We start from the raw sequence: 26,497 nt of genomic DNA on the forward strand, positions 1-26,497 counted from the left end.
CGAGAACCATCAGAAGTTAATACCATATTCAGTTTAATCTACTATACCAAAAAGAGTCCATTTTTCACCCATGCATGGCAGTTTGGGAACATGCAGACATCTTTGGCTTCTGGCTTCTCGAATGCTGAGTATAGTGTTTCACAGAATCAATACTTTTTCTACATATAGTACAGTCATTGTGTATCTTCTTTTTTGTGTAATCTTTTAAAGTGAGCATGGGTGTTTCAGTTCTTTTGCATGTTGCCTTAAAAAAGAAGGCAGATTTCTCAACATGTGCTGATTATATCTCCATGTGTTTTCAAACCCTTATTTATACTTTCTTGTCTTGTTTAATTTTCAAAGAGTAGTGCATTTACATATATTCATAATTCTTATTGTTGTTTCTCTTTTTATTCTCTTTGTATGGAAACCCTTTCTTCATGGAACCATTTCATCAAATCCATAGGTAAAAGTAAAGGTATTACATTATTTTATTTCTCCTTAATATCATCTGTATGAATTATAGTGTGTATACATTATGAAAATGTATTTAGACCTTTTTGCATTAGTAATGGGCACTGGGAGGTGGGTATGAGTGTTAATGAATATTTTATTAATTGAAGGTAAGAAAAATCCATCAAAATGTTTCACTCTTTTTTTTTCTTGCTCTTCAGGGTGATTTTTTTCCACATCGGCTGCTTATATAATTAGTATATTTAGAAATTAGCTACAGGTTTCAGGATCATTTTTTTGCAGTACCATTTAATGGTAGTTAAATGATGAGTGCAGTCACCATAAATATGTCATCCTCAAACATTTAGCTCGGGAGCACACCTGCCCCAGCCATTTTGCATTGGGACGTCTAAGCATGTGCAGCATTGAAATGGTACTGTGGTGCGCTCATCACCTTGTTGCCTGATAGATGTCTATATACACATTAATTCCACAATAACTTGAAAAGGCAGTACTGTGAAAGAGACAAAGAAACAAGACAAGCCTGTTCTTTCTTTTGCACATACTAACTTTGTTTTAAGAACGTTATCAACCAGGTATACATTTCTGCATCACTTGGTAAGTCAGGCATGTGTACTCCTTGACAGCATTGATGCTAGATTTAAAAGCATGCTTAATTTGCCATTTAGAGCCAACCACATTGTGTTTAGTGTTTTCATTAACAGGAGGTAGATGATACGTAGCTGTGGTAAATATGTATCATAGCCTTTAAATTAACCATTTTTAACTACGTATTACTGAATGTGCCCTTGGTCTCTAGTTTTTGTTTTTGTTTGTTTTGTTTTTGTTTTTCATGGGTTTTGTTTTTATTTGTAATGCAGGAATGTGTCTTATCCTTAAATTCTCTAAATTTTCTTGTGCTCTGTGTCTAAATCTGAATTGGGACAAAAGCTCACAGTTTTTCACCTTTACGTTTGTGTCATCTAGCAGGGAAACTTTTCTACTTGAAAAAGCACCTGAACATGAGCCAGGCAATAAGTAAGAAATGATATCAGTTTTAAATGTGTAAAATTGAGCTTTAGAAACAAATGTTGCTTGGGTATTTTGAGCCAATAAAAAGAGAACATATGCTGTTGCAGTTTGTGTTTTGGTCAACCATTTCCAATATTATAATTTAATATTGTTTTAAGCCTTCCAGCAACTACACAAATGGCAGTATTTATCAATTGTTTTTGAGATTTCATGTACCATTTGGGAGGTTTTCTAAAGTTTTTATGTCGAATTCTCATCTACTTCCCTTTCTTAGTGGGCATTTCCTACCATGTTCCTTCTTAGAGGATTCAGGATGTCATAGAGGGAACTGTATTTATATTTTATTTTACTGGCTGAGTAAACTATATGTGTATGTGTTTGTATATGTATGAATGCATGTATATACACAAACTTTCTAAATATACATACACATATACGTTATGTTGTAAAAAAGTAACTCAAAAATAATCTTTTAATTCTATAACCATTTAACTCTAGATAGAGAATAATTCATGTTTATACTCAGCTGATACTTGTTTTGATGTAATTAATGCTAAGTGTCACTTAACTTCATTCAGTTTTATATGTCAGTCTTAAATGTTTTCTGTTGGCATGTGTGTCAAACATATTTTACTTCACCGCTTTTCATTGAAGTTTATTCCTCAATCAGCACAAAACTACAGAGTGCAGGAATTTGGTTGTTCCTTTACATTTTTCTTCTGTTAATGGAACCAGGATGCTTTTTGTTGTTAAATGGGGAAAAGATTTTAAGATAGATTTGAATATTTTGCAAATCAGAGTGGTAACCTTTACATGTTGGTTAATTAGATGTATAGAATTGAGAAACATGATTTGTAAGTCTTCTTTAATTATAAATCAGTTCAACAAATCTGCATTCTAGAGCAAAAATACAATCTTGACTATGACATGGTATGCACATTCAAAGAGTTTCAGTTTATTAGGGAAATGAAAACGTGGACAAATTAGTATAAATGACAGAATGGAAGTGCTGAAAATGTTAAAAAAAATGTGAATAACATTCAGAAAAGATAAAGATAACATGAATCAGGGGCTTCCCTTAGGTAGCTCTCCTTGTCCTGTGCCACATGTCGAAGGAATCAAAAAATACCTAGAAACTTCCCACTCTAGCTTCAATATCAAGTTAAATCCTAGTTGTGCATAAAATAGGTGTTAAACCTGTCCACTCTGAAATAATTTATTTATTTATTGCTTCCTAAATCTTTCCATCATAGTATAATCCTGGAGCATTTTTCTTGACATATGTGCATTAATGTCTTTCTTTCTTTCTTTTTTTTTTTTTTTTTTGAGTCCAGAGGCAAAACTGGATTCAAAAACATTATCATTTTGATTTTTTTCTATATGGATTTTTAAATATTTTCTAAAAGTTAAATGCCCAGTGATAGATGAATGCTATTTCTTAAAAAAACAAAAAAACAAAACAAAAAACCCCAAAAACAAAAGTCATCTAAAGAGAACATTACTCCTGTTAACCTTCTTCATCCTCCTCAGTCTTCTCCCTAGAGGTAAGCACTGATACCATTTTGTGATGTATCCTTACATAGTTGGTGTGGATCCTTTACTCCCTAATTAATTTTTCAGTGTTTGGAAACTGCAGAATCCCTTATGATGTGTACATGACAAGAACAGCTAAGCTATGTTAAGGAGACATGTTAAGGATCATTGCCATGTGATGGCAGAATCATAATGAATGAAATGGAAGCTTTCTCACTCTTCCCATAGGCCATCTTGCCTCATATTTTCAGTTGGTCATTCTACTTCAAACTTTAGAGTTAATTATTTGTATTTGTTTTCGTGTTTTCTGAACAAGGACATGTCACCTTTAACTGGACGCAGTTAGGAATAAACTTGGTTTCAATGAAACATAGCTTTCTTTGGGATAGCTGAAGAGAGGTGTTATCTAGAGCCAACCTTGCTTCTGCTAGTTGTGGCTAGATGGATCCAAATGGGTTTTGTGAAAATTGTGTTTGCTTTCTTTTTTTAAGCTTGAAGTTTGTCATTAGTATTCTTAGGACCACTGACAGTGCTAACTTTATTCTCCATTCTATTTAGAATTTAGGTTTGTTTATTTGCCTGGGAATTGAGTTGTTTTTTTGTTTCTGTTTTTGTTTTTTCCATGATTGTTTAACTGGTTGTTTCATTTCAGTAATTATTTACTCATACTTTACTCTAATGGTTGTCTGAGAGAAACGAATGACCATTTCAATTAAAATGCCAAAAAAGTAAGTTACACTGCAAATCCAGCCATTGTGGCTGGTTAATAGCTCAGGAGCTGTTAATAATTAATGTTAATAATGAATGTATGTTGATGCTTTGATTGAAGACTTGTATTTTCCTTTATAGCAATCATTTTAATTGTAATTATATGTTTATATGAGTGATTATATATTTAATGTTAACTTTTCCTAGTAGAATGTAAGCTCCATGGGGGCAAGGAAGCTTGACTTTCTTTTTAAACATTGTATTTCCAGAATATTTTTCATATTGTATCTTGAATTCACCATTTTCATGACTTAAGGATATATGTGTGTGATGTTGGGGGTGCACATTGGAAGAGGTAGATGTAGAGGAAGCCATGGAGGGTTTGGAGTGGACAAAGTAAAGGGTGGAAAAGGAAGAGGAAATTTATGCAAATAACTGAAAAGAATTGTAGCAACAAATTACATGGAATCCTCTCTTCTCTGTCAACTTTCTTTTGTTTCCTATCATCCATATCCTTTTTCCAGAGCTGCAGTATTTCTTTCTTAGTAAGGCCTCGTTCTGAAGATATCACTTTGATATACTTTAGCATATGCACCACAGTGGGTCTGTAAGGAAGTGAGGTCAATGCATCTTTGTATTTAAGGGTTTTCAGGAATTTTAATGTGATTTGTTGTTACAGTGTCAACTGATCAGATTTTATTTTGTAGCTTTCATTGTTCATACAATACAGAAACTTTCCTGAAAGTTAGAACTGATGTTATGCTATCTTATGTGGTTTCCATGAGGTTTTTGATTATTTTTTGCTGTTGTTGTTGTTTTAAATCTCACTGTATCAACTGTAATGTACCAAGAAACCTGTATAGATTGGGTTTCAATTGCAAACTTCCAAAAGAGCCAAAATTTATAAGTCTTATCTTGTGATATGAGCATATTTACTGTTCCTCCATTCAAAAAATCTGCAGCATATTTGCAAAGTAAATGTCCATTTGACCATTTCAAATGAAACAATAAGTGTTTGATTATCCAGGTTTCTCATATTTCTAGAAGGCCAAGGTATTACAAATACAGCTGTCAGGCATAAAATTATTGTAAAAGGGCCTAAACTTTTTTGTATTAGTGAAAATCAAGATCTTAAAATAGAGTAATTTATAAAAAAATAAAATAAATTTTTCTCAAAACTAATTGTATCAATAACTAGATATAATTGATTCTACTACAATTAGCAATATCAAAGATAATGTGTTTTAAAATTTTATCTGTAATGTCACACCACAGCTAACATTTTATTATATTTATTCTTAAAACAGATTTGATGTTATTAATATTTAGGGGAAGAAAAAAGCATTTAGTATTTTTTATACATTTTCCTTTGTTTCTATGACTTTTTTTACCATCTTTCAATTCTTGCATGGCTAATTTGTGTATGAGGTATTCAACTTCAAATCACCATTATGATGCATATTTGTTTTATAACTTTTAAATACATTTACTGTGGTTTCTGATGTGGATCTAATTTGATTTTGAAAATATCCTATTTTCTTCTGTATGGCTTTTTAAATCATATTTCCTTATTTAACTTTATAATATTAAGTATTCTTCATTATTCAGAAGCATTTGTGAATGTTGACAGAATTTTACTGTGTTGAAATGCCTACATTTTGTGCATATGCAAACTAAGCAGTAATTTATTTTGAATTATCTGTTATTGCTTTTACTGTTGCAGTACCAGGGGATGCTCCTCATTCACAGTTATAGAACATGGAAAGACTAGAATTTCACTTTATAAGATCAGGCATTAAATATCTTCATCATCTTTATAAATATATTCATCAATATGACATACATAGATGCTTATGTGACTAGAATTTGGAATTTTTTTAGTTTTTCTTTAGCCTACATGCCTATCACTTCTGGGTGTAATCAAGAAAAATTACTTTTAAAGTAAATATTTATTATCTCTTGCTGTAATTCAATCATTTTTGTCATTATAGTTATTACTAATAAGTCCCAGCTCCATTGAATCTCTACACTCTGAGCTCTGGGATGAGATATTTCACATCTTCATACATTCTATAAACAGTGGTGACATTGAATAACTAATAAACTAAGCAAGGATTTTATTAGACTTGTAGTAGATTAATTTATCCTTGGAGAAGAGCACGGAAAGGACTCTCCACAGTCTAATATTTTTAAGAATGAGGTAGCATAAATATAAATTTAGATGCTTTACTAAAACAGATCAAAAATAGGAAAAATTTTAATTTTGGCACACTAGACTTTAAAAAGGATGATTCCTGTGGTGCCTGGCTGGCTTAGACAGTGGAGCATCTGATTCTTGATCTTAGAGTTGTGAGTTCAAGCCCTACATTGGGCATGGAATCTACTAACTAACTAAATATAAAATAAAAGGATGATTCCTTTTTTCAAAATAATGATTTTTATCTTATCTGTCCATTTTTAAATATTTTTTATTTATCTAGATTTTGTTCAAAAAACAACATCAACACATTTAGGTTGGTAAGAGGGGATATTTTTTTAAATTGTTTTAGCCAGTAGTTTTAAAGAAAATTGTAATTTCCCAGAGTTCTTAGCTCATATACTAAAGGCATCAGGATCTTTAAATAGAATCATAGAATTTTGGGGGCACCTAGCTGGCTTAGTCGGTGGGGTATTGGACTCGATCTCGGGGTTCAAGCCCCACATTGGGTATGGAGATTACTTAAAAATAAAATATTTTATTTTTTAAAGACTTTATTTATTTCGGTGGGGGGAGCGGCAGAGGGAGTGGAAGAGAGAACTGTAAGCAGATTTGACAGGGGGCTGGATCTCATGACCCTGAGATCACAACCTGAACAAAAACCAGGAGTTGGATGCTCAACTGACTGTGCCACCCAGGCGGTCCCCTAAAAAAATCTTGGGGTGCCTGGGTGGCTCAGTCAGTTGAGTGTCTGCCTTAGGCTCAGGTCATGATCTCGGGTCCTGAGATTGAGCCCCGCATTGGGCTCCCTGCTTGTGGGAAGCCTGTTTCTCCCTCTCCTTCCTGCTTGTACACACACACACTCACTCTCTCTTGCAAAAAATAAATAAAATCTTAAAAAATAAAGTAAAAAAAAATAAATAAAATCTTTAAAAACATGAATCAGGGGTGCCTGGGTGGCTCAGATGGTTAAGCGTCTGCCTTCAGCTCAGGTCATGATATCCGGATCCTGGGATCAAACCCTGCGTAGGGCTCCCTGCTCAGCGGGGAGTCTGCCTCTCCCTCTCCCTCTGCCTCTCCCCCCACTCGTGTTCTCTCTCTCAAATGAATAAATAAAGTCTTTAAAAAAAATAATCATAGAATTTGGAACAGGAAAGAACATTACAGATCATCTAAAAAATGATACTCTTGATTATAAGGCATGATAGGAGATATTGCTTATTATGATAGACAAAACATTGTGGAGACTTTGACCTAAAACAACTGATAGAGAATAACCAAACTTAAGGAAAGTTTAAAGACTTTAGTTACACACTGATAATCATGAAAGTTTCATATTCTTATCCTTACAAAATAAATTTAGAGGTAGTGTGAAGGAAACCAGAGTATTAAAGAGGATGCTATTGATTCTCATTTCAAGGTTTCCTTTTTAGTGGTGTAAAATTTCATTTTATAATAAGAGAGCAGAATAGTGTGATGGGTAGGAGTCCATGAAGTCATGAGACCTGGGTTCAGATCCTTTATTTGTCCTTGGGCAAGTAATATAGCCTTACTCTATATAAATCTTATGATCTGTGATATGGGCTAATAAAAATACTCCACTCTCAAGGATATGTTACATGACAAATTGCATAAGTAGTTAGAAGATGGTTTTTATTGATTGTAGCAATGAAATAAAAGAAGATACTTGTTTAGAGTATTTAGATTAAATGAATTTCAAAACTAATGATCTGTAATCTGCCAAAGGTTTAAAAAAAACGTCATTTCTTAATATCTTCTGTCCATCATAAATACCTATAATTTATGATTCTTTGATTGTTTTAAGTTATAACTAATTGGACCTCATTGGCCTGATGGCCCATACTACAAAGAGTATTGGTACAATAAAGCATTAAAGGTTGATTGTACTTAATCAAAATTATTTAGGTATTTCTATAACTCTTTACATTTTCATTTTTTTTCTTTCATACAATGATGAACTTGAAATGGACTTGTCTCCCCTTTGAAAAAACCTAGGAGTTCACTGGCCAAGTGCTGCTTTTTAGGCACAAATTTGCAGGCTGAAGGGAGCAGGGAGGTAAATATTTTCTCAGGGACTGAAAGTAACCATCCTGAGAAAACTTTTTTTGTGAATTAATGATTTGCCTCAGTAAGACTCCATAGAGTGATATATGAGTTGGGTTTATAGGAAACCACTTAGTCACCTGAAGACCAGATTTTCAAGGAAAAGCTAATTAGGGACTTCTCTTCCTACATAGTATCTTTGCTAGAAAATAATATATAATTACCTTGAAATATTTACATAATTGGGTAGCACCCTCACATCCTTCAAGATTTTGTTCAAATGGCACTTTCTCAAGAGACTTACTTTGATTATCCTATTCAATACTACAATTTGCCCTTCTCCCCAACTATCATACTCCAGTCTAGTTTTTCTCCCACAATGATTATTATCTTCTAACCTACTTTAATTTTTTTTCATTTACTTTGTTCACTGTTTATTGTCTGTCTTTCTCCCTCCAGAATACAAGAGGGCAGAGATTTCCACCCTGTCCTGATGTATCTCAAGAGCCCCTAGAACAGTGGCTATCATAAATAGGTACTCAATAACGCTTGATTAAAGACAGAACTAATTGGCTAAACAAGTGTGTAAAAATTTCCTTTTAGATTTTACTACAGATATTATTTTTTATTTCTTATAATACGCGAACTTTAACAGTTCTTTTTCCTTTTTGCTTTGAGGTAGATCTTCCCATGAAGGACAAACTAAATCAATAAAAACAGATTTTTTTCTCCTTGAATTGGGAGTGTGGACTCAGCTTGACCCTTTTGATCTTCTTTGTTTCCTGCCCAATTTCGGTGATCTCAGAGAATTTGGAAAGGATTTGAAAACCACCCCAACGACCACTGATGATCAGGCTCTTCCTTTCAAATTTCTCTAACAACCAGTCTTAAAGTAATGATTCTTTAAGAAAGGGAAAGTAATTCATCTTTGTGTGTACGTAGGTAACAGGAAGAAGCTCCTGCACATTTGACTTCTAAACATTATTCATTGTGACCGTCAGGAAGTGCTTTTTGGCTATTTGTGAGAGGGAAAGTTTCAAAGAATGAACTGGATCTGCTGTACTTCATCTTCGTGTAGCTTAACTTGTGCTTCTAACATTAAAAGAAATATATTCATTCTTCTCAGGTCCTCAAATAGCTATATATACCTTAAGGGTCTTTGACTTTTACCCAGCCCAGGGATAAATGATCATATTTTCAAGTAGATGCATTTATCAAGTAGTCCAGGTCCACAGCCAGCTGTCCTAACCTATGGAACTTGCACTGAAGAACTACAGTGATTGGAAATCGCCAAATCAAAAAGCAACAACAAAACTACAGTGCCTAAGGTCATGGTTCCCTTAAAATTAGTATCTTATTGCTTGTCCTTTTGGTAGAGAGAGAGAGAGAGGGACAGAGAGGGAGAGAGAATGGTTTCAGTTTCAGTCATGTATTACTAAAAGCACCAATGAGGTCTTTCTTTATGTGGGGCTCTTAGACATGGTATAAAGCCATAGCTTTTCAGAGTGGATGTTTTCAAGGTCTTTCACATTAAGAAATACAAGCACGGTGATAATAGTTACCATTTTTCAGGACATGTCTTTACACGTTCGAATTATATCTACTTATACAGAATGTGTATTCTACTAAATGCAGTTTTCCCCTTTCTGCTTGGCTTGTTTGCCTATGAATTGCTGTGTACCTAGGACCACATGATAGCTCGTTCAGAAAAGCAGCAGCTGAAGTAATCTTCAGTGATCATTAGTATTTACTTTCACCAAGTAGCGTGCAGGGATGCTACCACAGTTGTGATCTGAGAACAGTGTTTTCTTTCACCTTAGATAATTTTTTTAATACATCGCACAGATAGCGAGCAGTTTGACGACTCAGACAAATGATAATTCAGGAAATTAAAACGACTCGTGTTATATGAAGTTTCTAAGCAGGCTTTTATTTTTTGGCCTGAATTACCTGGTCAACTGACCCAGTTCTCCATTTCATTTTCTAAACTTGGCATTATAAAGTCAGGAGACATTTGGAGAAAATTAAATTACTCCATTCAAGGGAACAATCACATTTAGAGTGGACTAAAGCACTGCCAGAGGGATGGAAATCCCTAGATTGGTCAGTTGTGATTTCAGTTCACAGGGAAATCCTCATTCACAAGCTAACCATAGATTTTTTGCAGAGAGCTAGTGGCAAAATATGCCAGGAATCTTCCGTTCAACTTAGGGAACAGCTATTTTTGACACTATTCCGACCTAAAAGAATTATGTGATGGCTTGTTATGACTGTCTTTCTAGTGATTATTTGTTTAGATGAAAGAATGCAGTATCTGACGGACAGCAGGGCATGCATTTTGAATTGCTTCCCTGGCAGAGCCCTTAGGTTTGCACTGACCCGTCTGTATTTCCTGTGACCAGTGGTATTCTTTGTGAGAAGACTGAGTGAAATTAGGAGCCGTTCATTGTGATGGAAAGGGAGAAAAGCTGATTGCTCCAAAAGAAGGCCAGAATTTGAACTGATGCATGTGAGGCCAATTTGGTTTTGGACTTGCTCTCTCATTGTTTATAAAGAGTGATGTCATGACCTCTTAGGGTTAAGACGCTGTTGCTTTTTTCTTGAACATCTTCAAGTATGTCTTCTCTAATTTAAAAAAAAATGTTCTGAGGGTGCCTGGGTGGCTCAGTTGGTTAAGCGTCTGACTCTTGATTTTGGCTCAGGTCATGGTCTTAGGATTGTGAGACTGAGCCCTGCACTGGATCTGCGCTGGGTATGGAGCCTGCTTAAGATTCTCTCTCTCCCTCTCCCTCTGTCCCTCCCCTGCTCTCTCTCTCAAAAATAAAAAATAAAAAATGTCTGATTTAAAGGAGGACTGCTGTTTTTAAGAGGGGCTGGCCAAGTAACTTACCTCCTTCTTAAAACTTCTGAACAATTTCTCAAACACCACTGCAAACTTTGACCTCATTATCATTGTTCTGACCCCACAGTTCTCAAGTTGGCTGCCCTGCCCACCCCCACCCACCAATCACCAGGGGCACATTTTAAAAATACTGATTTTAAAGGAACTTGCCTGATCATTGTACTTAGTAGACCTAGGATGGGTTGGAATCCTATACCTTGAAAAGCCCCCTCAACTCCCCCAGAAGCTTCTAAAGCACAGCCATTTTTTGAAGTGTTACTGACTCAGTTAATTGGCTTTTGGTCTCTTAAGAGTTAAAATTTGTACTTCATGGTGATGAAGGTCATTTATTTCTTCTTGCAAGGGGCATATTCAAGTTTTGAATTAAGTCCATATTCCTTCTGCATTGAGAGACTTTTCTTGCTAATAAAAAAAAAAAGTTGCCGTGCTTTAAGAGGAGTTGGTCCATTATGAAAGTACAGGGAAATAAGAGATGGTTTTTGAGTTAGGCCTTCCCTTTATCCTTGAAATGAAACAGTTGGTATTCAGACTAGTGAAGATGTCACCGGGCTCTCTCAAATCTTGTGCTAAAGCTCATTAAAATTTTCATTGTGTAGAGTTCAGATAGGTGCTTAAAAAAATCAAATTTGGCTATGTGGCAACATTTAAACTTTTTATGTGATGTCCACCCATGGATAATTTGTAATATATTCTAGGATCATTGCCATGGTAAAGAGATCCAGAGAAGGAGAAAACCAAACAGTAAATGCTGAGCTCACATAAGAAATATGCCACATATATATCTCTATACAATGAAAAAGTTGATTATGATACTTTTTTTTACACTGGAGGCTAAGGTGAAGGAGGCATTAAATAAAATAAGAATATGCCATTTCTACAAAGGCCAAGCTTTAAGGGTGGAAATTTGGTCCCTGGAGTCTATTAAGAAATAAATAATGTTCTTATGAGACATTTTAGAATTGACTGACACAGGTATAAGACTTATATGGAGATATATTATCAGATTTTAAAAACCTACAAAAGGAAGGGATAAAAAAAAAGTGAGTAGAAAGAAGAGCAGGAAGAGGAGTGCTGAAGGGGAGAAGCTCCCAGGGTGGGGGAGTGGGAGTTATCATGTAGCTGCAGTGACAACACAACATTATTTCCCCAGGGAGCAAAGATGTGGAAGAGCAATGGCTGCAGCTTGAGAGGGCAACCTCAGGGACTAGAAAGCTCTAGAAATAAATGGGTACATGTTTCATGTGAAAATAACCCATATCGCCAAAGATATCTTGCCAAAGATGAATCTCTCAGTATCCCTACCCTGTTACTCACTAACTAACTAAATTACTGACTAACATACAGTGTTTGAAAGTACCATATAATTTCTTCTTTTTAAAGATGTTATTTATTGGGGCACCTGGGTGGCTCCATCGGTCAAGCATCTGCCTTCGGCTCAGGTCATGATCTCAGGGTCCTGGGATCAAGCCCCACATCTATCTCCGTGCTCGGCAGGGAGCGGGCTTCTCTCCCTCTCCCTCTGCCCCTCTTCCTTGCTTGTGCTCTCTCTCTTAAATGAATAAATAAAATCTTAAAAAAAATCTTAAAGATGTATTTTATGTTAGTCATAATCATACATGTAATCCTCAAACAAAAAGAGGTAGATTTTATTAGTCTCATTTTACAGATGAGAAAAATGAGTTTAAGAATGGTCAAATATTACATCAAAAACTAATGATGTAATGTATGGTGATTAACATAACATAATAAAAAAAATAAATAGGAAAAAAAAAAGAATGGTCAAATAACTTTTAACTTTTAAATATATTTCCCTGCCCTAAAACATAACCTCTCTTAGGCTCTTCTGAGACCTTAGGACGTATCTTGCTAATGGATGCACACAATAAATTGAGATAAAGTACAGATGCTCACAGATGAAGTTCAAAGGTATGGCTGCTTCGTGTTGGGATACTGAGTGTAGTTCCAGAGCAAGGAGCTTGGAGGGGCCACTTTTGCTCCTCCTGGTGCATACTGCCTCTGTTAACAGCCCACTGCAACACAAATGCTGGAAGCTATTTTCGCTTTTCAGCTTTTTTGTAAAAACAAAAAATTCTGTGAATTTCTTTTGGCTAGCCAAAACAGGTACTAGTGTAGATCTCCCATGAACGTGAAGTGGTGTAATGTGAACTTTCAAAAACTGGGATGTACGTGTAATTGCTTTAGCAAGGAAAAGGACTTAATTAGAATCCTAAATTTGACTAAAACTTTACAAGTATTGTAGTCCAAATGCCTACACAACAAACTCTTCTGCCGGTTCTGGGATGGTGATGATCCAAACTGTGTTTCCATGTCCAGAAGGAGAGTGTACTTGTAGCAGTCTTTTAAAGGAGAGTTTTAATTATTAAAGAGTTTCTCTTCTTAATTTGAATCAAAATATGCCTGCTGAAACTATCGCCAATTAGCCATCTGCATGTCGTTATTGTTACTAAGATAGTTACTGAGTTTCTCCAGTGTGGTGTGCTCTCTGTGTTTTCAAATTATCTGGAGTTAAACACAGTCTGTCTAATTTCTCATGCACATTTAAAAAAATAATTTCTATAAATACATCCCCCACTCTCATACCCAGACCCTAATTTTTCTTTTCCAAATTTTATAACTTCTGTTTCTAAAACCATTCTTCACAGTCTTTAAATCCTTTTCATGTTCTTCCTGGCCATCTCCTCCTGTTCTGGACATATTTTAGTTGTCAAAATATCTCTTAAAGTCAATTTCAGAATTAATCACAGGACCCCTGATGTCTGAGCAGGGAGAGCACAGTAAGGTGTAAGAATTCTCTGGTTCTGGAAATAATGACACCTATACTCAGAGGTGTGTGTGTGTGTGTGTGTGTGTGTATTTTGTTGCTATTTTTCTTTGTTTTGTTTTTGTTTTGATCAATGTTACTGTTTTGTTGACTCATACTAAACTTTTAGTTGAAACCTGTAAGTTTTTCCACCTGAACTGCTAGTAATTCAGCCTTATTCTCTACTCACCAATTAATTTTGTGAGCCTATTTCAAGGCATGAAACATATTTCTATTCAATTTCACCTTCAAACATTAAAAAAGAATTTAAATATCTACCCAGTCTCCTATGCAAGATGCTGGGAATACAAAAGTAAATAAGCCATAGCATATGGGAAGGTATCTGTCCTAGAGAGATTTATAGCTCAGTAGTAGGTAAAGACATGAAACAGGTAAGTCACATCGACAGTTAAAAGGCCTGTAATGGGGGGCACCTGGGTGGCTCAGTCAGTTGGGTGACTGCCTTTGGCTTGGGTCATGATCAGAGTCCTGGGATCGAGCCCGGCATTTGGCTCCCTGCTCAGCGGGAGCCTTGCTTGTGTTCCCACTCCCCCTGCTTGTGTTCCCTCTCTCACTGTCGAATAAATAAAGTCTTTAAAATAAATAAATAAATAAAAAGCCCTGTGATAGAAGTCACTTACAAGAATCAACATTCCTCATTAACTGAGTCTCATAGAATTATTGGATGTTCACTAGATTAACATGGTTGAGTAGTGTATTTGTTTTCTGTTGATGCCATAATAAGTTCCATAAATATAACATCTTAACATGAATTTGTTATCTTACAGTTCTACAGGTCATGAGTCCAACATGGGTCTCAGTAGGCTGAACTCTGTATGTCAGCTGGGCTATGTTCCTTTTTGGAGGGTCTAGGAGAGACTTGGCTTGTTTCCTTTTCCAGTTGTTTGAGGCTAGAAATAAGCTACAGTCATGACTCCTTTCCTCCATCTTCAAAATCAGTAATCTTTCATATCTCTACTATTCTTCCCTAGTTACATTTCCCTTAGACGGTCTTCTGATTCTTTCTTCTGCTTATAAGGAGTTTGTTGATTATACTGGCCCCATCTGGATAATCCTGGAAACTCTTACTATCTTAAGCTGATTAACAAACTTAATTATATCTGCAACCTTACTTGCCTTTGCAAAGTAACCTAGATTCTGGGGATTAGGATGTGGTCATCTTAAGATGCCATTATTTCTTTGTACCACAGGTGGAAATATTAAATCAAAGGAAAAATATAAGAAAAGTCATGAAGTTATGGTAGAGAAGTGCTGATTTTAAGAATTGGAAATAGAGCATGAATGCAACAAGGAAGCCTAAGATAACTGGAGAAACAGATAAGGGTCAAGATGATGAAAAGCCTTAAGGAACAAGATAAAATTTGCTTTTTAGAAAGATCACTCTGACAAGAGAACAGATTTGAGGAGTGCAAACTAAAGATAAGAAAATAGCAAAGCAATTATGATTTAGTCAAGAAGCATCAAGGGCTTATACTTTTGTCTTAGCATGAGAGATGGAGAAGAGTGAATAGATGTGCTATATCCTAAGTCGTTGGCTTCAACAGGACTTGCTGATTGATTCTATGCAGGAGTGACGGCAAAAGCAGAGTCATGACCGACTCAAAGATTTTCATCTTAAATTTCTAGGTGGATGATGGTGTCATTTACCAAGACCGTGTGGATTAATGAAGAGAAAATGAGGGTGAAGAGGAAATGGAAGCAAGCATACTCTGATTACTGTTTTAGTTCAGGTCATACAACCAGTCAACTATTTTGAATCTTAACCTGTAATTCCATGCTTGTACCATCAACAAACATGATTTACATCTACTCCATGTTTTCTTAAAAATGGACAAAAATATGTTAGAGAATAGAGTTGTCAGAATGCTCCTGGGGACCAACTTCAATAGCCTTTGTTACATCAGTCTGAATTCATTGTATATTACCATCCAACCCCAGCTTTGACTCTGTACTGTTAACTAGATCATATTTCTTCATGTATTTCAAAATATGCCTTAAAAATTCAGTCAAATTCTTTGCTGAAACATTTAATATACTCTGTCTAAATCATAAAACGTTATTGGGTAAGTTATTTGTATTCAGTAGTGATAAATATTTAATTATTTCACTTGATCTTCCACTTCAACGTATATGCTTATTCAGTACACTCAGGTAAGGTTCTTTGTGAAGATCTTTGTGAAGCATAAATACATATGTCAGGTTTATAACTATGTAAAAAACAAAAAAAAATAGTGACAACAAAGGAGAATAAGAGGTTAATTCTTACTAGAAGAACAAACAAAAGTTCCTGGAGGCAGTAGTAGTTGAACTGGAAGAGGTGAGAATGAGGACAGACGGTAGACTTGACAGAGAGGGGATCATCTAGAAGATAGAACATCATGATCAAAAGCACTGAAACAGCATTATGCAGAACATGACACGATGTGGTCGAAACACAGGTGTGGATAGAGGGAGGTTTAGAATCAGAGAACTGGTAGCATTCTGGTCCACAGTTGTAGTGATTTTTAATTGAATTTGAATATGAATATCTACACATTCTCTATAACCTCCTGTTGTATACCCTAACTAGATTTATGTGTTGGTATTTCTTACCTGGTACCTTAGATATCTGGTCTATCACCCTAGGTTTAGAAACTTACTTTGCAGTCAGTATACTGCCAATTTGTGTGTGTGTGTGTGTGTGTGTGTTTGTGTATTTGGGGGATGCATTACCATAGTCCTACTTTAGATTTCTTATAGTAAGACATTTTAATGGTACAGTGGATTGTAAATTAATAGTGTTAAAGAAGGATGGGATCATGAGAGGAAAGTAAATGAGTTAGGAGGTTGTAAAAACAGTTCTGGTAGAAGGTAATGGGCACTAAACTATTCTAATAATTGGGAAAAGAAAGGAGGGATCAGATGTGAAAAGGCAGATTCAAAACTCCTTCAGGACATGGTCTGGGTCTTATTTTTTTCTATGGTGCTTAATATGGGGCAAGACAGAAAGTAGATGCTTAATAAATGAATGGATGAGGACATTGAAGAAGTTGAACGTGAGAGGTTAAAAGAAGTAACTGAGGATGACCTTAAGTGCCCAAATATGAATACCTGGAAGGATTATGCTTCTGAAAATGTCTGTGAGAGAAGAAGTTTCATCTTTGGTAAAGTTCAGAAAGACATTCAGGGAGGCAGTTCAACCAACAGATGGATGAAAATGTGAATATGGCCCTCAGGGTGGAGCTTATAATTAAAAGGAAATACGAAAATCTGCAACTTGGAGGTGATGGCTTATTTCAGCTCACCCAGCAAAAACACACGTATCTAGATAAAACATGGATTAGTAACTATTTAAAAAAAAAAAAAGGTCAAAACATTTAGTGCAGACCAAATGTCTTATGGATAAAGAAATCGAGAGACAAATATTTGTTTTGCCCAAAGCTGTTCAACAAATAAATGGGATAATTGGTCCTAGAACATAAAAAGATGTCATTTAAATCATCATCAGCACATAACTTCAGTTCCTCCTGTTCCCACACTGAGTCATCCTCTACTTAAAGTTCAGCCATGTTAACCTCTTTTCTGTCGCCAAATCTGAAGTTTGATCCATTTGGAAAATTCAGGTATAGACTGTTTATTATCAAGATAGTTTTTCCTAATTTTCATGAAGTAGTGTAAGGAGAATGACAAGGAAGCCTAGCCTGAAAGCTACCAGTTTTATTTTATTAATTCCAAGTACTTTGGCCTGGTCACCCTGACCTGTCTCATTTCTTATGTCAAATTGCTGTTACAAAACAAATTCTTAAGTTCTAAATTTCACAGAATTATGTAGGCCAGTGGAAGTCAACTTGTGAATCTTAAGTGTTGAGTAGGCACCTTAGGACTACCCCTGGGGGTTTAAGAGCACAGGGAGGAGAGGACTTAAAGCCTCTGCCCTGATTCAAACACTGTACCATAGCCTTTCATCTGTTTTAATATTGAACTGTCTTCAAGATTTCATATAAAGGAAGGATCTCGTATTTTAAAATATTTCTAAAACTACTAGAGGTTATTAATCTCAGGGCTATGACCAGCATTTCAGATCTTTTCCTTTTGAATTTGTGAGTTACTTTGAAACACTCCAAATTCTGTTGCTTCACATGAGTAAATCATAGAAATTCAATTTTACCGTAAAAGTACCATGGAGCCATTTAGCCCCGCAGTGAGCAACACCTCTGGCCTTTGCCGGCACAGCTCTGTTAGCCTAAGGCCATATTGAGAAGAAAGGTTTTCAAGTTTTCACAACTAAATGAGAGGTTTTCTACTGAGACAAGATAGAGGCAAACCTTGAGACATTTTTTTCAGAAGCAATAAAATATGTTTCTATTTATATTTCTCCTTTTCTGGTTTTCATTGCTATATAGAAACCAAATTTTATTTTGTATTATTTACAGAATGGCTATTCAAAAGGCCCACAGGGTGTATTAGGAGGTACTATGACAGTAGCATATTGACAGTAAGTGTCACCAGTAAAAACAAATCTACCCCAAAACTTCTATAATTCTCTGATTTAAGAGTGATGATTTAAAGGGTGCCTGGGTGGCTCAGTCGTTAAGCGTCTGCCTTCGGCTCAGGTCATGATCCTGGGGTCCTGGGATTGAGCCCCGCATGGGGCTCCGTGCTCTATGCTCCGCGGGGAGCCTCCTTCTCACACTCCCACTCCCCCTGCTTGTGTTCCCTCTCTCGCTGTGTCTCTCTCTGTCAAATAAATAAAATCTTAAAAAAAAAAAAAGAGTGATGATTTTAAAAAAAAGATGCAGTTACTTGCAAGACAACCCAATAGTCCCTTCCAAGACAACCCAGTCTTTATTTGAAGCAGATTAAAGTCTTATCATAGTTAGATTGCATTCCACTTTGATATAATTTAGGTTAAATAGCTGTCATTTTGGTCAATGGCACTACAGTGGAGATAGTTAAAATTTAGGTCAGGGCAGCCTGGATGGTTAACCCCTGGAAAGCAGAGAACATAAAGGGATTTAGAAGGGTGCCCAAACTAGTTTCGTTTTCAGTGTCTTATTTATTTTAGTTAATTAATTAAGTCCTAGCCCTCTTTACATAAAAAGTAACTTGATTCTTGTTCCTGTAAAATAATATATTGGTACTGGTGGGAATATAGGCTCAATATTTTCTTGTATATGATATTATTATAATTTTCCATTCTTCTTCTCAGCCCTATCTTTTATTCATGCATACTTATTTATGATTTGTAAAGGCAGTTCTGCAATCCCACTAATCCTCCCCTACTTTATCCTCTTCAAATAACACCAGTACTAGTTGTTCAGATTGAGGTGAATTTATGTATTAATATATTAAATTAATACATTAATTTTCAGCTTTTAAAACATGTCCTTATCTCTTATTTTATAGTAACTCTGAGATAAACAGGCATTGATATTTAACTTTCTTTGACAGATGAGAGAACGTGACCAAGATGGTAACTTTCCCAAATCACACAGTTAATGACAAAGTCAGAAATGGGTGGTGATTCTAAAGTTTCCAGCCTAAAACCAGGCTTTATGCCATGCACGAATTTTTTAAGGGGGTGTAATAACATTCTCAGTGCTCTTGAATTATCCTGTGTCTTAGAAGATCCAGAGATGTAGTATTTCTCAGTAAATCCACTGTTACCTCACAAATTTATTAGAAAGCAAAATTAACTGATACTAAATTTTTTTTGACTAGCATTATATTCCAAGGTAAGTTAAAATGATTTCTGGTTTGGAGTCATGAAAATCTTTCTGTTACAATTTGTATGGATCTAATATATTACCATTTGTGGCCTCTTTTGTTGTTGTTCCTGAGAAAACTTGTTTTTGTTCTTAATTCTATTCTAAACTTAGAATATGTTTCAGGATCCCCCCCTTTTTTTTTAAATTTGGGTCTGTTTTTACTTCAGTGGTCCTTTTTTTTTTTTTTTAAGATTCTATTTATTTATTTGACAGAGAGAGACACAGCGAGAGAGGGAACAGAAGCAGGGGGAGTGGGAGAGGGAGAAGCAGGCTTCCCGCAGAGTAGGGCACCCGATGCAGGGCTCGATCCCAGGACCCTGAGATCATGACCTGAGCCAAAGGCAGATGCTTGATGACTGAGCCACCCAGTCGCCCCTACTTCAGTGGTTCTGATAAACAAAATAGATAAATGCTTTCATATAATGAATATTGCTATGAATACACTCTGTGTTGCCCATCTGGTTAAAGAATGTTACTAGACACTGATGAGTGAATTAATGACATTTAAGATCCATCAGGATCTAATAAAGTCATCCATCTCAATGGTCAATTGAGGTTAGGCTCTTTTAAAGGAAAAAAAAAATAGATTCTTCTACTCATTTCCTGAACCTGATGGCTCTAAATTCTTTTTAGAGAATCCCATCATTTTCCAACTAGATGCTGGGTTAGTACTGAATCGAGTAATGCTCTCTTCGTAGCTCTGGGAGTGACAGCATATAGGAGGTTGTTTAACCCCGTGTATCTGCATCTTCTTTCTGCCATGCGTATTGCTATCACAGATGAAAACATTCTGTGAACACTTTGAAATCCTGAAAGAAGGAAGTTTAATAATTATAAGTTGACAACAGCATTTCTATAATTCACATTTATTAGAGGGTAAGTGGACTATTAGAAGTCTTTCTGATTTGTTGTTTGATCTCTTTTCGATTACCTAGTGATACAAATTGCATTTTTGTCTTAGTGTCCTATCACATTGAATCAGTGTTGAGCTTTCCTTTTATTAAGAACATAAAAAAAATTGGGTGCCTGGGTGGCTCAGTACGTTAAGCGTCTGCCTTCAGCTCAGGTCATGATTCCAGGGTCCTGGTTTCAAGTCCTGCATCTGGCTCTTTTCTCAGTGGGGAGTCTGCTTCTCCCTCTGCCCTTCCCCCCCCCCCCCAGCTTTTGGGTGTGCTCTCTCTCGGAAAAAAATAAAGAAATAAAATCTTTTTAAAAAAGAAAATAAAATTTATTTGAGGTTTCTTAATGAAATTATTACTTGCATATTAATTTTTTACCAGCACTCCAGGTAAGGAACATAGAAAACATAATTAATGTTTCCCCATTTTTGTTTTCTTTATAGAATATTAATTTATTCAGCACATTCAATTCAAAATTAAGGAACCCCTTCCTCTGGGAAATAAGCAGAACAAAATCATGGTATTTATATTTTAATGCTGAGAAACAAGCATTGATGGAAAAAATATATAGTATGTTAGATGGTGACACATTTTATGGTGAAAAATAAAACAGTGACTGGGACATGGGAGTGCACAGATGAGAGAAAGAGGTATAATTTTTATATGTTTGTCTGAAAAGACCCTCATTTGTCCTCTGCTGTTTGTGAAGAGACCTGAAAGGGGAGATTCAGTGTACATCCAGTCCTTTTTTTTTTTTAAAGATTTTATTTATTATTTGACAGAGAGAGAGAGCACATGAGAGGGGGGAGGGTCAGAGGGAGAAGCAGACTCCCTGCCGAGCAGGGAGCCCTATGCGGGACTCTATCCAGGGACTCCAGGATCATGACCTGAGCTGAAGGCAGTCACTTAACCAACTGAGCCACCCAGGCGCCCCTACATCCAGTCCTTTTGATTCTTTTGAGAAATACCTGTTCCTTTCTACCTTGGGTGGGCCCAGCCTAATCCAGGTGGCCCACATCAGTCATTCTTACATTATTTTTTCTTCCCAGCTGATTGAGCTGATTTCTCTGTTTTTTAGGTCTCATCCTCTCTGGCTTGTGTGGTATCATGGAATGTCCTTGCTCGGAAATGTAGTTGTTTCCTATTGCCAATTGTATGAATTCTAGACTCCTCCACATCATTTTGGTATTCTTTAAGAGCCCTATTTATTTGATAATTTTATCTGTAATCCTTACTCCCAGAAAGTAGATCTCTTTATTTTGTCTTGAGTAAGTCATGCTTATTTCCAGTTCTGTGCTCTTACTTATACCCTCCTTCCCAATTAAAATGTCATCCCTTTTCTAAATTTTGTTTCTCTGAGCCTGGGGTTTGATTGATTGATAGCGACAAATACATTTATTGTAAAACAAAACAAAACTTAGACCTGATAACCTCCACTGGAGGCTGATCCCAAGTTTGTACATAGATATTTACAACTGCTGTCTTTAAAGGACGTGTTCACAGATATTAACACCCCCACTGAAAAGTTGCAGTGTGATGCAGTGTAGGGGTGGTGAGGGATCCATCATGCATATACAAATCCAGCATTGTTCAACTCTTTTATTGTGGACAATAGTCCCTTAGGCTAGTCCCTGTCACTCAAGGGGAAACTGAGGTTCAGAAAGGCGGAGTTCCTTGTGCGGCCTTGGGACATGTTATTTCTTTTTTGTATAGTTTAGTCTTCCCTTAATAATATGCATGTTAATCTAGATTGCCTGATTCTCTATTTTGTGATTAGGTGCTTTACTTACCCCCCAAATTCCCTACCAGTAGCTTTCAGACCCATCCCTTCAGTTTTTATATATTTTTAAAATACCTTCTGTGTACCTAATATCATAGTACCTCTTCTATATCTCCCACGACACCTAATATACTGCTGTAGTTGGTGTTCAAAAACCATTGCTGATAGCTTTGATGTAGAAGGCTTTAGAAAGCTGACATTTATGCTTCTTAAACTGTAGTTCATATATTTGACTTAATTCTGCCAAATATCAAAAATTCTGTATCATCACCTACATGAGGTTATGTCAAGCAAAAATGCTGTAAACAAGAGCATAGAACTGATTTGTGTGGTCTCCTGTCACCTTTTTTCCCCAGCCTTTCCACCAATTTCTTGAATACATCCTGGAAAATATTAGAAAAAAACAAGCTCAGCTTCTCTTCAAAGGGGAATTTGATTTCATTTCTATCCTTTTTTTTTTTTCTTTTTCAAAGTTTTTTTTTTCCTCTGTATTTTGTTTTTGTTTCTTTTCTTCTTTGGTATTCTTGTTACATGACTAACCTTGCATAGAAATATAAACTCATGGGGAGGGGACCCACATCTACTAATCGTGGCTGGGAGAGAAGTAAACAACAGGACGTTGAAATGAAGCAAAGGGAGCCCTGGAATTTAATAAACACAGTGTAGCCCAAAGACCTTCCTTTTAAGACCCATCCAACTTTATTTACTATAGTAATTTTTGTAAAAGCATTTATTGTTGTAGGTTTTTGGGACCAGTTTTATCTAAGAAACATTTTCAGTTGCTTGCATTGAACATTTCAGCATTAAAACTTCAGAAATTACAGTGGAACCCTGCTAATTCAGATTATTGATATGGAGACTAGCTGCAGATGCTTGAATTTTGTATATTTAGAAGTATGTGAAAAATCAGGATTAAAATTCAACCTATTTCTTCAGAATATGGTTCATTTATTTTTGTGAGTGTAGTTTAATTTTAATTATGTTTCTGCTGAAATAGAAAATACATCATCTTATTTTTCACACTGTGTCTGCATTCAAAAGTCTTAACTCTCTATTTGACAGGTATTTCTTTGAGTCATCTATATTAGGAAGTAATTTCAATCTGTCTACAAGAATCCTGAATTTGCTTTCCAAAATAGGTGCTATATTTTAAATCCAGTGTGACTCCTTAGGCATTTAATATGCTGAACAGAAAGCTTTCCTAGAGATTCAACCCTCTTCGCTCCTGTAAATGAAAACTAAGGAATTTAGTCTTTAAGCTATATTTCACTGTTAATATTCTCTTCAATATAAAATATATTTTATGTTTATAAATATGCTTTCAAAGCATTCATTTCTGAAGAATAGCTTATAAATGTGTTCTTTATATTAAGCAATTAATTTTATAAGAAAATAAAAAAATAAGTGGGAATTTGGGTTTTAATGCAATTAATTGATAATCCCACAGAACATTATACCAAAATTGAATCATAGGAAAAAAAAATGCCCCTTACCATTTCTTGTCTCACACTCTAGTAACATAGACATCTGCTTTATTTGCTATTTCATAAAAATGTGTTGTTAATTCTTGGAACCCAAATATAATATGAGATTACTTAAAAAATCATTTGAAAAGTCCCGCCCTTTTAGAATTAGACATATGAGACACTCCTCTTCTCTCATATGTCATTTGAAAAGGGTTTTAGATAGAAGCCACAGTTGCTTATTTTTTTATTTATTTATTTTTTTTTTTTAATTTTATTATGTTAATCACCATACATTACATCATTAGTTTTTGATGTAGTGTTCCATGATTCATTGTTTGCGTCTAACACCCAGTGTTCCATTCAATACGTGCCCTCCTTAATACCCATCACCAGGCCAACCCATCCCCCCCCTCCCCTCTAGAACCCTCAGTTTGTTTCTCAGAGTCCATAGTCTCTCATGGTTCTTCCCCCCCTTCATTTCTCCCTTCCTAGTATCTTCTTCTTTTTTTTTTTAACACATAATGTATTATTTCACAGTTGCTTATATTTTAAAAATGAAACTGTAATTGACATCTTTGTGGGTTACATTGAAAACAGTGAAAAAAAAAAAGTGCTGTAAATCTCTATAAAGACCACTTCCAAGAAGAGGAGACAATGTATAGAAAAAGAAAAGAGATGGGGTGGCTGGGTGATAGACACTGGGGAGGGTATGTGCTATGGTGAGCACTGTGAATTGTGCAAAACTGTTGAATCACAGACCTGTACCTCTGAAACAAATAATGAATATATGTTAAGAAAAAAAAAAAAAAGAAGAAGAAGATAGCAGGAGGGGAAGAATGAAGGAGGGGAAATTGGAGGGGGAGACGAACCATGAGAGACAACGGACTCTGAAAAACAAACTGAGGGTTCTAGAGGGGAGGTGGGTGGGAGGATGGGTTAGCCTGGTGATGGGTATTAAAGAGGGCATGTTCTGCATGGAGCACTGGGTGTTACGCACAAACAATGAATCATGGAACACTACATCAAAAACTAATCATGTAATGTATGGTGATTAACATAACAATAAAAAATTTAAAAAAAAGAGAATAAGCTTCAAGTGAGAGGATCCTCCAAAGAAAAATAAGACTGACATAAAGTTACTAAAATATTGACTGGATGAGTCCAAAACTAATCAACCCAATAAGAGAACTTTATCTTTAAGCTCAATAAGATTTCTAGGCCTAGTACAAATCAAGTAATATTTGGAAATTACTGTGTGACCTTTCAAATCTGATCCAAACTTGCCCAGTAATTTTTATAGTCAAAACTAGTAAAAGGTATATTCTTGCTTGATCATCCAACCCATTGTAATCAATTATTATTTCAATTGATTTTGGTTTTATTGGCATTAGTTTTATGAAGGAACAAGTTACATGCAATAATTTAAGTTTTTTTTTTAAGTTTAAAGTACAAGGCATTTCTATTACTTCCAAAAGATTATTTGCACCCCTGTGTGTAGTCTAGTCCTGTATCTTCCCCTGGACCCAGGAAACCATCTTATCTGCCTTTTGTCACTATAGATTAATCTTCACATTATAAAAATGCGCTTTTTGTGTGTGGTTTCTTTTACTTTTCATAATGAATTTAAGATTCATCCATGTGTTTATTTATAGCAAGTTTATTTCTTTTTATTGGCAAGTAGTATACAATCATCATGTTTTTATATGTATGTTTTATTTCTTCATCTAAATCATATTCTTATTAAGAGCTCCATTTTAAGTTTTGTATATCCCCTTGATACCTAGAATAGTCCTTTGCACATAGTTGAGATTGTTTGGTTGATTGATTCATCTGTCTGAAGTTAGATGTTGGAAAGGAGTTTTAGAATAATCCTGGTATCAGCTGTACTCATTTTTGGACAAAACATTCATTAGAAGTAGCAAGGGGGAGATGAACCATGAGAGACTATGGACTCTGAGAAACAAATGGAGGGTTCTAGAGGGGAGGGAGGTGGGGGGATTTGTTAGCCTGGTGATGGGTATTAAGGAGGGCATGTATTGAATGGAGCACTGGGTGTTACATGCAAACAATGAATCATGGAACACTACATCAAAAACTAGTGATGTAATGTATGGTGATTAACATAATAAAATTTTTTTAAAAAGCAAGGTAAGAGAGAATTTATTGAACAGTTATAATATGCCAGTTGCAGTACAGAGTTCTTTGGCTGCATTATCTCATTTATCTTCACAACACATCCTATGTGGTGTTTGTATTATGCTCATTTGATAGGTGATACAGGGGATTAAGGAATTCAGCACTGATTATTCAAGTTGATAAGCAGTAGAGCTGCTTGACTCCAAAGCTGTTGGTCTTAAGGACGTACCCTATTTCATCAGGGAAAGGAAAACTTGTTCCATGCTCCTCCTCTGCTCAAAACACTGCCATTTCTCTCCATTTCTTTGGTACTTAGAATGAAAGTCCCTACTGCAGCCACAGGGCATTATGTTATTTATTCCCAGGAAGCCTCTCAGATGTCCTCTTCTCTCCCTCCCTCACAGTGGCCTTCCTCCCCTTGTTGCTCAGGCACATGACACGTGTGGTCCTTTCATCTCTGCTCAGACTCCAGCTCACTGAGGGCTACCCTGAACCTCTCTATTAAATAGTGTAAGCCTCCACCCCTCACCTCCTGCCCTACCAGTCCCTTCCACCCTTACATGTCTTCATGTTTTCCCTATTTTTCTTCATAGCAAATGTTTTTTTCTAATATACCCTGTATTACTCATTTCACTAGATTTAATGATTGCCGCCTGCCTCTCTGCAGAATATAATCCTCACAAGAATAGGTATCTTTGACAGTGTTGTCTCCTTGCTTATCCAAATATCTGGAACAGTGCTGTTGTAGTTCAGGCTGCT

General features: G+C 35.7%; 1 protein-coding gene across 17 annotated transcripts in view; it reads left to right on the top strand.

Annotated features, from left to right (window-relative positions):
- NRXN1 (neurexin 1) overlaps positions 1–26,497 on the top strand; it is a 1,136,941-nt gene that overhangs the window by 106,004 nt on the left and 1,004,440 nt on the right. For 10 of the 17 annotated variants that reach the window (XM_045885018.2, XM_045885009.2, XM_045885012.2 and 7 more), the window contains one exon: positions 446–457. The exons of the other annotated variants lie outside the window; for them this stretch is intronic. In XM_045885018.2, the coding sequence (XP_045740974.1) occupies positions 446–457 (12 nt within the window). The remainder of the gene's footprint in view (positions 1–445; positions 458–26,497) is intronic. 17 annotated transcript variants of the gene reach the window in all.

Source organism: Mirounga angustirostris, unplaced genomic scaffold (assembly GCF_029215605.1).
Source record: "Mirounga angustirostris isolate CCGP_5_RB_7025 unplaced genomic scaffold, mMirAng1.0.hap1 SCAF_10, whole genome shotgun sequence".
NCBI lineage: Eukaryota > Metazoa > Chordata > Mammalia > Carnivora > Phocidae > Mirounga > Mirounga angustirostris.